Source organism: Thermobia domestica, chromosome 12, assembly GCF_964235325.1.
Source record: "Thermobia domestica chromosome 12, izTheDome1.hap1.1, whole genome shotgun sequence".
NCBI lineage: Eukaryota > Metazoa > Arthropoda > Insecta > Zygentoma > Lepismatidae > Thermobia > Thermobia domestica.
The window spans coordinates 23,221,466-23,233,247 of record NC_137465.1 but is presented as its reverse complement, the minus strand read 5'-3'; the positions used below and the strand labels follow the sequence as shown (position 1 = coordinate 23,233,247).

At 36.5% G+C, this 11,782-nt stretch overlaps 1 protein-coding gene across 2 annotated transcripts; it reads left to right on the top strand.

Moving 5' to 3' along the window:
• The first annotated feature begins 1,061 nt into the window (after positions 1 to 1,061).
• On the top strand, positions 1,062 to 7,660 carry LOC145665687 (uncharacterized). 2 transcript variants are annotated; one of them, XM_081732849.1, is made up of 3 exons: positions 1,062 to 1,304; positions 4,872 to 5,072; positions 7,394 to 7,660. In XM_081732849.1, the coding sequence occupies exons 2-3, from the start codon at positions 4,877 to 4,879 to the stop codon at positions 7,522 to 7,524; spliced, it is 327 nt and encodes a 108-aa protein (XP_081588975.1). In that variant the 5' UTR covers positions 1,062 to 1,304; positions 4,872 to 4,876; the 3' UTR covers positions 7,525 to 7,660. The 2 variants fall into 2 exon arrangements, with proteins under 2 accessions (XP_081588975.1, XP_081588976.1); XM_081732850.1 differs by lacking the exon at positions 1,062 to 1,304 and having other exon boundaries at positions 4,142 to 5,072.
• Positions 7,661 to 11,782: the final 4,122 nt, after the last annotated feature.

Below are 11,782 nucleotides of genomic sequence, written 5' to 3'. Positions count from 1 at the left end.
GGTAACCAAGAAAGTTCTATCGCTCTTTTGTGAGGTCTCATTCAATTCTCCCTCACACCTTGATTTGTATACGAATGGGGATAAGACAAAGGCCAGTTGTTGGTGTTGGTTTATCCGACATAATACCTGGTTGTGGCAGTTCAGTTACACCATCACCTTGCGTCAGGACAGAGTGAATATGTGTCCTTCACAGAGCATCATAAGGGCGTGAATGCATTACGAGTTAAAATTGGGGTCACAATCCGCTGCAGCGGGGCGGAAGATATGCCAGGCATTTGGTGAGGGTGTCGTGACTACGCGGACAGTGTAACGGTGGTTTAACAAGTTTAAGGACGGTGACAAAACCCTCGGAGACGCACTACATGCCACAAAACCAACACATGTACAAAATGAAGATCTTTAGGCAGCAGTTGAGGCGAATAGTTGTCAGACCTGTGAGGAACTGGGACTACAATTTAGTATGAATACATAAACTATTTTGCAGCACCTTCACCAACTTGGAAAGCATTACAAATTGGGTCGATTCATCCCACGTGATTTGATTCCTGGCCAGAAGGCAAAGTGAGCAATCACCTGTATTTCCTTGCTGTCTCGTCTGGAAAAGGATCCATTTCTGGACAGGGTGTTGAGATATGATGAAAATCTGGTCCTTTACGAAGCTCCACGGCGCCGTCATCATTGGTTAGCATCCCGTGAACCGGTTTCTAAACAGCTGAAATAAGCACTGCACTACAAGAAGGTTCTCCTGGGTGTTGGAGAACTGGTCACAGCATAGTGCATCCAAAACTGCTACCAGCTGGTCAGAGTATTAAAGCAACTGGGTACTCCCAAGTAACATTTTCGTTGTCAAACGGTGTGCCAACCGTTGTCTATTTGTAGGCATCGTTGGCAAAGCCACTATCAAAATGCCAACGGCAAATTCGACAATCCATCAACAATCGATGCCAACAAGCGAAAACAAAACTGTGGTTCAACGTAGGTGCATCGTTGTTTCGGCAACGCATCGAAAGACAATGTTCTATTTTGTTGTCACAATGTTGGCGTTCCGTGTTAAAATTAACACAGCAACGAAGGGCTGGACGCGCGATTTGCCAACGGTGCTCATATGTCGGTCCTCCGTAACATGTGTAACGTCGTTTTCGTTGAAATTCAAGCGGTTGGCCCAAAGAGGGTTGAAAGTTAGTTTTGTCACTTCCCGGGATGCAATGCGTGCAGCGAAGTTGAAGGTTGAAGTACTGGACGCCGCGTGCTGAATCGGTTTTAGTGTACAGTAATCGCGAATCTGAAGACAAAACAAATCACAGGTTAGATAATTATATATAAATAAGAGAGTACACATATTGTATATATTGTATACATATGTACATATTGTATATAGTAAATATAAGACAATTATAATTATAATACTGGGATAGTAGATCTCTTGGCGGGGAACTGCAAGGGACTATGGTGGCGGTAAAGTTGATATAATAATAATAAATTATTAAATTAAATTATTGTGGCACGAGATTGAGGTTCTTTCACGAGAGAATGGGGGAAAATTTGATTGGTAGAGAGTTATGGTAGAGACTACTCTTTCGCTGAGCTTGTGTCAGAGAGAGAGAGAGAAGAATGGAAAACCTGACATAAAAAATGTTTTACTATAGGTATACAATATGGGTATTTACTTAAGGAACTAATCTTAACAAACATTAGTTCATGCCAGTGTTTCTCAAACTTTTCCTTGGCGTACCCCGTGCAAGTACGTGATTAAAACTTTAATGTACCCCCTGCGGTAAGCTTTCTCTCAAGGAAGGGCTACTAAACATATTTTCTGATTTGGTTAATTATTGGGCCAGTCATGGTTCGAGAAAATATTAACTAAGCTGAGATGAAGATAGGACACAGTTGGGAAAGTTCTAGCTTAATGGTCCACCATGTAGGTTAGTAGCTGGGTTGGTTTCTTTCTGTGCTTAAGTTTATACCTTTAATTTACACAGTATTGCCGAGCGAGCGTTAGCGAGTGAAGGCGGGTTAGAATTCTGCAGGGCACGTTGTTTTCTGTCTTTATAACTGCTCAATGGAAAGCGGGACCGGTAATCTAGAACCTGGCCGCCACAGTTTTTAATATTGAGGTTACTGAATCGTTATAAAATACATAAGATTATTTACGCGAATGATTAGTTTGTTGTTGACTTCGTGAGGCAAATTCACGCAAGGCTGAGCCACTTTGATTGTATGTGAGGTGAACTGTAGGCAGGAAAATATAATCGGTGCAGGAGATTAATAGCTTGACAGGCCTCGTTGGAGGTCGGTCCAAAATAGTCAATTTTACTTAAGTGCTGTATCGCCGGACCAATTTTAGGAAATTTACCCGGGTCAGTTGAAGAATTTATTTGTGTGTGTGGAAGAATGAGTGAAAGTGGAGTAAGTGAAATAGTAAAAGTGAAAAAAAAAGTTGTTTTTGTTGGTTGTTTTTGATGATGTAAGCGGCACTGTATGTGGAGGTGGAAGGACTATTTCGCAGAGAGGTACATTTGTTATGATATAGTAGCGCGAAAGTCATGGTGTTGGAGAAGAAGTAAGAGCATTTCGAGGGCTATTTAGCGGAGTATTTATTTTAGGAAAGGAAACACAAGAAAGCTGTTGTACACGATTTTCTTCTTGAAATTGGAAAAGTTTAGCTACAAGCGTCAGTTTTGAAGTTAAGTGACTTCTAACTGAACGGGAATGTATTTCTGCACAGTGTACAGACGCTGTATTGTGTGTTAACAAGTGAAGCTTGCAAGTATTAAACAATGACAAGTGCTATTGAAATTTTTACGATCGCCAAAACCCACATGTTGTCACTGCCCTCGCTACGCGTATACCCACCGTCGTTGACGCTTCTGCTCCCTTCGGACGCACTCCCTCGCTCCGCTCGTGCCCCCCTGCTGCGCTCCTTCGCTGGCTCGGTTAGATTCCATTCGTTCTTTTAGTGGCCACCTAGCACAGGTTAGTTTGTATTTTTGTACTGTAGCTTTTATGCCCCTAGCGTGAAGTAACATCATCTAACGTAACTTAATGTAATCTAACAAAATATGACCGAATGCAGTAGGCCCTACATTTTGGTGCTTTTTTTTCAGTTTTCAAAGTGGTCCGGCAATACGCCATTAATGCCGTCAATTTCTTTGTCTATGATCAAAATATTCATTCAAAAAGTTTATCACAGGATTGGATTGTGAAAAAAAAAAAAAGTTGTGCATCTGTATGCTCGATTTTCCAGATGTTACCTCAAAGCTTCTTGTATTTCAGAATCGAAATTTTTCACCGATTGCAATTAATGTTGACGTTACATCTTCTTGCTTTTGGGTTATTGTATACGATGCTAATGTGGCTGTTCTAGCATACGGGGAGATCCCATATCTGCTGTAGTTTCATAGAGAGATGTCGATTATATATAGTTGGTAACGAGTATTGTATTACATTGTACTGAGTATGCTCTTGCGCATATGGCGGAAGACTTAAACCGGTAAGCAGTTGGTTATTATACACAGGAAACTATAAGGCATTTAATTACATTTTGTTGTATTTTTAAATATTAATTGATAGTATGTGTAGTGATGTATCACATCCAACTTTATTAAAATAATTTTTCAACTATATGTCCATTCAATACTTGGAGTGGCTTTGTGGTATGTATAGGCTATGTAGCCATTTATCGAGCATATCAGTATTAATCCCAAATGTGTTAAGTAGAAAAGAACATTCAAGAAATATTTATTGTGAAAAGTAGTCGTGTAAACTATTATTTATATTCGGGTAGTTCATCCGTGGGAAACAAAACAATTGTATCTGTTCTAGTGATATGAAAATAAGTTTTTAATAATATTGTTTTTAACATTGTTAATTTAAAAGCAGAAAACGACTTAAGTTAATTATATATATAAGAATATATAGTCATGCTTCTTTATGTGCTGGAAGGGCGTAGATTAGAACTAGTTTAGGAATATTAAACAGTTATTAGGAATTGAAAATGATTTTCTGAATAAATATGTTTTTAGCGAATAATTCATCGTATAATAGAGTAAGCCTATTTTAACTTACGGTAAGGTTGACTAACAGCAGAATCCATGAATAGGACATGTTGAAGTAGAAAGTATAGCATCATTAAGATGTAATAGAGTATAATAAGCTTGCATAGTAAACTATAGCAGAAAATCAGAACAAAGTGGCTACGGTAACAGCCTTGAAATGCGTTTCTTAGGGGAGGAGTTGTATTAATGGGTGCACATCAACTTTAGGAGGTCTTTTTATAATTACATCTAACATATGGCCAAAGAACTGCAAAAACACTACTTACCATAAAACACAAACCAAATTGTGCTAGGTGGCCACTAAAAAGCACGAATGCTATCTAAACCGCGTCAGAGTAGGAGCGGAGCAGGAGGACCCGAGCAGCAACGAGGAGGTTGTATGTAGGGAGCATGTGCGTCAGCGATGATGGGTATGCACATGTACGAAGATTGTGCAAAAGACACTAACCAACTTGTGCTAGGCGGCCACTAAAGAGCACGAATGCAATCTAAACCGAGCATTGGCGAAGGAATGCGTCCGTAGGGAGCAGGCGCGTTAGCGATGGTTGTATGCGCGTGTGCGAAGATCTATTTCCAATGTTAATTTCTGCATGCATGGAGATTTCATATTCTTGTGTTATATGTATTGTTTTTTCTTATTTACTTCGAGGTGATAACTTAGTACATTGTTGGTTGTTTGCCAACATATCATGTTACCACTTTTTCGTAATAAGGTACCGATAATACGTATAGCGCAAAGATATGCAATCTCCACGTATGCTACAATAGCCAAACCAAGTTTGTGAAGTATTACCTGCTTTTGTTCCTTTCGTTTAGGAACCATGTATCGAGTAATTGAATTTGAAGGTGATGGAAGCCTTGCTATTGTGAGGGAAGAATGGCTTACTCCTCGGAAAAAAGAAACGTTTTGGCCGGCCTTTAAAATAGCATCGAAATACAACAGAGCTCTGCGGGAAGGCCAGCCTGTGCAAGAAACATGGAATTTATTTGCAGTTAAGAAGATATGGTATGATACTGGTCAGTAAAACCACTTTAAATAAATAGATTGTTTCAATTTCTGAACAATGTGCTGTTTATTTGTGCTTTTGTGTATGTGTTGGTTATTATTATTGGGTATTCAATTCCCGCAAGAAAGAAAAAAAAACACGTGGTCTACTTGCAGTAAATTTGAAGTCGTCTCATAAATGAAAGCAGATAATGAAATGTAACTTCCAATGATCATAAAGCTTAAAAAAAAGAAATAAAGGAATGTTTTAAATCATCTGCAGTGTAGCCATCCGTAGAAATTTCAGTGTTACCTTAATATTCATTCCCCAAAATTCTCGGTTAAGGGAATGCCCGGGACAATGACCTCAACGGCACTTGACAAATTATAATGTCTTTCAGTGCTGAACTACTTTTTCAAGAAGATTTTGATTTCATCAGCAATAAGCAAAAGAGTAGACTTATGGTTATTATAATGAAATAAATAAATCTTCGAAAAGTAGTTCACAGTATTGAAAGACATAATTTTACATCAAATGCCGTTGAGTTCATTGTTCTAGTCGTTCCCTTAACCGAGAATTTTGAGGAGTTAGTATTATGTATTTTTTTATCTATTTATCTGTTTATTTATTTATTTATTTATGTGCTCTATGTGCTTTTTCTTTGCTTAATCTTTCCAAGGTTTTAATTTTCGTAACGGATGTTGACAAAATCACGGCTAACGTTTAGTATAAAGGTACATAGTTTGCTACCGGTAACAGGAAATTATCATCAACAGTTCAGATCTCAGCTACTTTATTTTGGATACCCATCGAAATAATTTACAGATACAGTTTAAATATTTATTTGCGTAAATATTTCAGTATTTAATTAGAAAGAGAAAATTTTAAAGCGACACATTCACTGATAGCAAATACGTTGTTGTGGATCTGTGGTAGCTATAAAAGCGTAATTTGTGCCTAATAAAAGTGCCTTATGCATATGTTTTCTTAGGTTAAGGTAGTATAGTTAGTTAGGTTAGGGATGTTAGGTTTAATTACTATGTATTTTCTTGTGAGTGTCTTCCAGTGCGAGTTGTAATGTCGTGAGGTCCGAGCTTGAAAGGTGAGGTAGCAAATAAATGCGTAAATCCTCTATGCCGGACACAACCATGATGCACAGATGTTTTAGCACCGAGTGCAGAGAAAGAAAAAATTAGCGTACCACAGACGTAAACTTGTAAGAAAACATATTCCTCAGATTTGTTTGACGTATATTTGAATTGCTGTGTCTATTAATTTTCATTATTTTGTCTTGTGTCGTCTTTGTGTAAATGTACACTGCAGATTTGAGAAATGCTTGAAAGCTGAGAGAGATGTAAATAAAATCTGTTGGATAGAAGTTTCGACTTTGAAAATTAGAAAATTTTAATGTTATTTTGGTTGAGATGGGTATATCAGTTCAAGAAAATGTGATTTTTTTTTTTTATGGAACTTCCTGTCAATCTGTTTCACTGAATGATGTTAAATAAAAGGTTTATTAGCCGTGAAGGAATATCTTTCTTCCTCAAGAACGTATCATTTAGTTTTAAGTAGTAAAAATTGGGTACAGTTATATTTTAATAGTAGGGCCTATGTGAATACAAGGTACAGAGCAATACGTACACAATTCTTTTACTGGTAAATTGAAAGTCAATTGCTGTGAATCGAAGAAAAGAGGCTTTTCCTTAATGTGACCGGGGATTGAGACAACCGAGCCTGCAGATATTCATTTCTTTTCTACCAGTTTGATCGAGATCTCAGTTTGGATTTTTTTTTAAATTTATTTCCGTTGCGCTACTAAATTCTGTTTGGAATTCTTATAAGATTTTTTTTTAATGTTTATTTTGGTAGGGCCATTACAGGCAAAATTGGGATCTCCATGGTGCTCATTGCCAGCTCTACTCTTACGTCGATGTACTGTGTCGGTAGTTTGTGTTTCGCAACCTATCTCACGATGGGATGCGGATGATGACCTACAGGCCTGGATACCGGACTGTGAGTTGAGATGGAAGAGGCTCTGGAATCTTCTTATTGGGACAAAATTTGAATTCTATTTTCCGTAGATGATTGGCTTGGTAAATGTGTCAGTGACCGTTGATGGCAAGCCCACACGGGCGCAGTAGGTTCGTTACCACCAGTTGATGATACATTTGCAGTCCATAATCTTAAGGAAAGTGAACATCATTCAGACACCAAAACACAGTTATATTTTTATTTATTATTTATAATATATATATTTTTTGTAAAAATCATTATGATTATTATTATTAATAATAATACCATTGCCCTTAAATTTCAATACCTTATAACACATATGTACTAATTGTCTTTCAGATGACATTCTCATAGCCAGGCAAAAACTCAAAGAAGCAGAAGCAGAGTCAGATATCTATACCGATCCAGGTACTTCAGCAGATCGACCACAGAGGCGAAAGAAACGAAAGATACAATGGTGTAGTGATTAAAACAATAAGGCTGATGAATTTATAGACGATTTATGTTGGGAAGGAATCTCGAAGTATCCAAATCGCCCTCGAGACAAAAACGAGGAGAGCGGATATGTACAGGCGTCAGCGATCCCAGACGGACGTGGAACCAAAGTCTCTACACATAATGATAGTGAGTACTGTTGAATAACTTGTAAGCACCACTTAATATTATTAAGTAAACGGTGTTTCTGTAAATGACTAAGTTTTCATGAGATGGCAGGGAATTCTTAATGATTATCATTTCCTTAGGAACTCTCATTGCAATATTTTCAATAATCGAGATCCACCTCTATTTTTATTACTAGTATTCTGGTTCTTTGAACGGTAGATGTCGCAATAAATCAGAAAAGTCTAATTTGGATTCTTAAATATTTATTTTTAGAGCACCTTCTTTTATTATTCGTTGCCTCGGAAGCATGAAGGGCTATAATGACTTTAATACTATGTTTTCCTACAAGAATATATAAATAAAAGTTTACCAGGTTAAAGTGGATTTAAAATTAAATGTCGAGGATTTGTGTTTCTTCTTTCCTTCTAAAAGTAACAAACAATAGAATGAATGTGAATAAAAATTAAACAAATGAACCAGTTTGTTAAATTTAACATACAATCGAAGATTTCAGATACTACTGAAGAATTTGTTTGCTATGTCTCTGAAAAAAACTCTGTCAGTAAGCTGAATTTTAAAACATGGGTTACTTCTTTACGCTTCATAGCCGTCTCTAGACTGATTATTTCCACGTTACTATAAATAAATAATCTACACCTTATTTGCAGGTTTTGATACACTAGCAAGACATCTTGCCCGTATAGAGACAACACTTTTGGATATACAAGAAACTCAGAAGGCTATCGTTGCCCATTTCCGCAAGGATGTACCACTCCCCACTATACCACCTGAGTTGACACTACCGTGTTCGACTGTTGAGGACGTTGCCAGGCTCGAAGATTGGATTCAAGCAGATAAAGATCATGCAAAGGATTTGGTAAGCTTGTACTTCATTGATTATTCAGCTACAGAACTTCCCATTCCTACATACAAGGGATGGCCTAACATTTTCCTCTCTGGCTGGTAGATAGGCAGAATGTCATTATCGTACCCAATATAGCTTAGAGAAAGTAACTTTGTCAGTGGGACAATTTGGAAACAACGTGACTTTTGGTCAGTGATGATTTCAGAGTATTTTCGCAGAGGTAGAATTTCAATGCCCAGGGAGGGAAAGACGTTCAAACAATAGCTGTTTTAAGAACTTTCCACCAAGATTTCAAGCACCCGGAGGGGAATCTTGTAATTCCGGGGGGAATTTTCCCCAGACCACCCCTGAAATCATCACTGCTTTCGGTACACACGGTGAGAATAGCATTAGAAGCTATACTGCGGAGTTGAATTAATGTCCTCGTTGGGAACCTTGGAAACCCTGTTGTCCTTTGGGCATTGTTTTTCGGAAAAACTATGATGGGAAAGCAAAAATATTATTGAACTTTTTGGTAGACTTTAGTTAAATTTAAAAAAAAATTCAAGAAAATTTCAGTTTTCTGAAGTAATGATTTGCAACAGGTATAAAATTTCGTAATATTTACCAAATGCACCACTTGGGAAATTGGAATTATTTTAAACTAGCCTTCAGCAAACTTAATTTTATTATTATTATTTAAATTTCTATAATGTTTCCCTTTTAGGTGAACAACTTTGAATAGGTATATTAGTAGACATGCCTAATTACCGAGATATTGGACCTAGTTCTCTATTTATGCTACTAATTATTTATTGTAATGTGAACATAATATTAAAAGAGGCATAACTACAAAACGCCATGTGACATATGTTAATATTTTCCTTCCTTTTTAAAAGAATCTCAAACCCTTACCTCCCCCCCTATATATATATATATATAATTTTTAAACAGTAGGTTTTCATCCTAAATCTTTATTAATAACTTGAAACTCGAAAATTGAAACTGAAAGTCTTCACAAAAAACGTTATAGTGTCCTGTCATTAATGTGTTGGACAAAGTACGATATGATATTGTAAAAAAAATGCTAGTTAAAAAAAATATCAATAATAAGTTACGCAATCTTTGGTGAACGTCGTCCGACCTCATCAATCCGCGAACCAGTTTTTTTTTTTTTTTTTTATAGAGAATTGCAACTTTCTTCAATTTATAGGAAATTTAATGCTCTACAAAATAATATTTTAAAAAAAGCCAGAATACAGCAGAGTCTACCAAGTTTTCCACTGATATACGTATATATATATATATATATATATATATATATATATATATATATATATATATATATATATATATATATATATATATACTTGTCTTAATTTGTTCTATTGATACCTCTTTATGCCTTAATATTTGATATTTGATAATGAGAATAAAATCATGGCTAGATATTCATTCAAAATGGAAAAGTATTTATCGAGTACCTGTCATATGTCATACTATCTTATGTACAGGGTGTCGGATTAATGCGTACAAAAAATCCATACATCCAAAGATATAGAGTGCTGAAAGCATGGGAAAATGTATTTCACAGGCCTATAGCTTCAAAACTATCCAACGTAGAGAGTTCAGTTTAATATCTCACAAAGTAAGTCTTACCTGTTATGTTTAAAATTGCATGTTTCAAAACTCTGCAATGCGTCCGAAGGGGATATTTCGCTAATTCCTTTTGCACCCATTACAGGCTTTTGAAACCTGCATTTGTAAATAGACACGTTACTTCCTTTGTAAGATGTTACGCTAAACTCTCTACGTTTGATAGTTTTGAAGCAATAGGCCTCTGAAATCCATTTTCCCGCACTTTCAGCACTTTATATCTCCGAAACTATGAACTTTTGGCTAAAATTCAAGATGACTTTTTTTTTTCTTAGTTTGACATCAGGTATCTACCCTTAAATTTTTTGTACGCATCAATCTAACACCCTGTATGCTACAAATAGATATATTGCATTAATACAATTATGTTTTAGGTTGAGCTAGTGTCTTTTGCTTTCTCTTACGTTTTAACCCTACAACCACACCGTGCTTTTATTAGGACATGTATCACACCGTGGGGTCATATACGACCCCAGTCTGGAGAGTCGTTTTATTAGACTAGATACGGTTATATTATGTTAGATTAGATAATAGTAGGTTAGGTTAACTTAGGGTAGATAATGTGTGGTTTGTTAGATTATATATGTTTATGTAGGTTATGTATATATGTGTATATATGTAAGATTATATCTACGTGTATTAGATTAGGTTAAGTAAGGTTAAATGAGGTGAGGTTAGCTTAGGTTTATTAGGTTATATAATCTTATACATTTCACGTATCACAGTTTATATATGTTGACATGATAAATTCAAATCTATTTCTTGACATAGTGCTCCTAAATGCAGATGGACCAAACGCTTCAGACCACATATCACTTACTGTCAGGTGAGAATTTTTTAGAACACCGGCTAGATAAAGCAAACCAAATAAGGCACACAATTGAATTTTGTCAGTGGGGGATAGATAACTCTGATCTGATTTGAAGACACACTTTTGTCTTTCTATTTCTTCATTCATAAAAATCAGAATTGTGATCAAAATGCCATCTGAAAAAAAAAAAACAGTAGCCAAATGTCTTTTGCATCGGTTCTTTGTTTCGCTTCCTTCTTGGGCCCTGGGAGATGAATAACAATGTTTTTCTCAACGTTCTAGTGAATTTTTGGTGGAAGGGTTTAGTGTACCACTTACTGCCATTCTTCCCATAAATGACTTTACGTTGTAACAAGTCGGCAACATCATCGTTATCAACATCAGCTTCAAATTCATCCTCCGATTGATCATCCTGCTCCTCATTATCCTCATTTTCACTTAACAGTCCATCAGCATCGGACAGATCATCATCTGATTCTTCTAAAATGCGTACAATATCTTCCTGGTTAGAAAACTTCCTTGATGCCGCCATTCGTAAAATAAAATCGCCCACTAGAAAATGATTTGTTATATGGCTATTCAAAAGAAACTATGTTTCATTAATCACACCGTGGGGTCATATATGACCCGAGCACTCAAAATAACACAGAATTTTCCGCACCAACACAACAATGCAACTTGCAGTGTCCACAGCATGCTCCGAACTGAAGCTAGACGAAGTATTGTGTTTCCCTCTCACAAAGGCGCTGGCGCAGAACGCACTTTATATGCACTGGGGTCGCCGGTGACCCCACGGTGTGATTGTAGGGTTAAA

Bases quoted from the DNA above. Each gene is read 5' to 3' on its own strand.
- LOC145665687 (XM_081732849.1), top strand. From the start codon at position 4,877: ATGTATCGAGTAATTGAATTTGAAGGTGATGGAAGCCTTGCTATTGTG. The intron at 5,073-7,393 runs GTCAGTAAAACC...ATTGTCTTTCAG, and splicing joins GAAGATATGGTATGATACTG to ATGACATTCTCATAGCCAGG.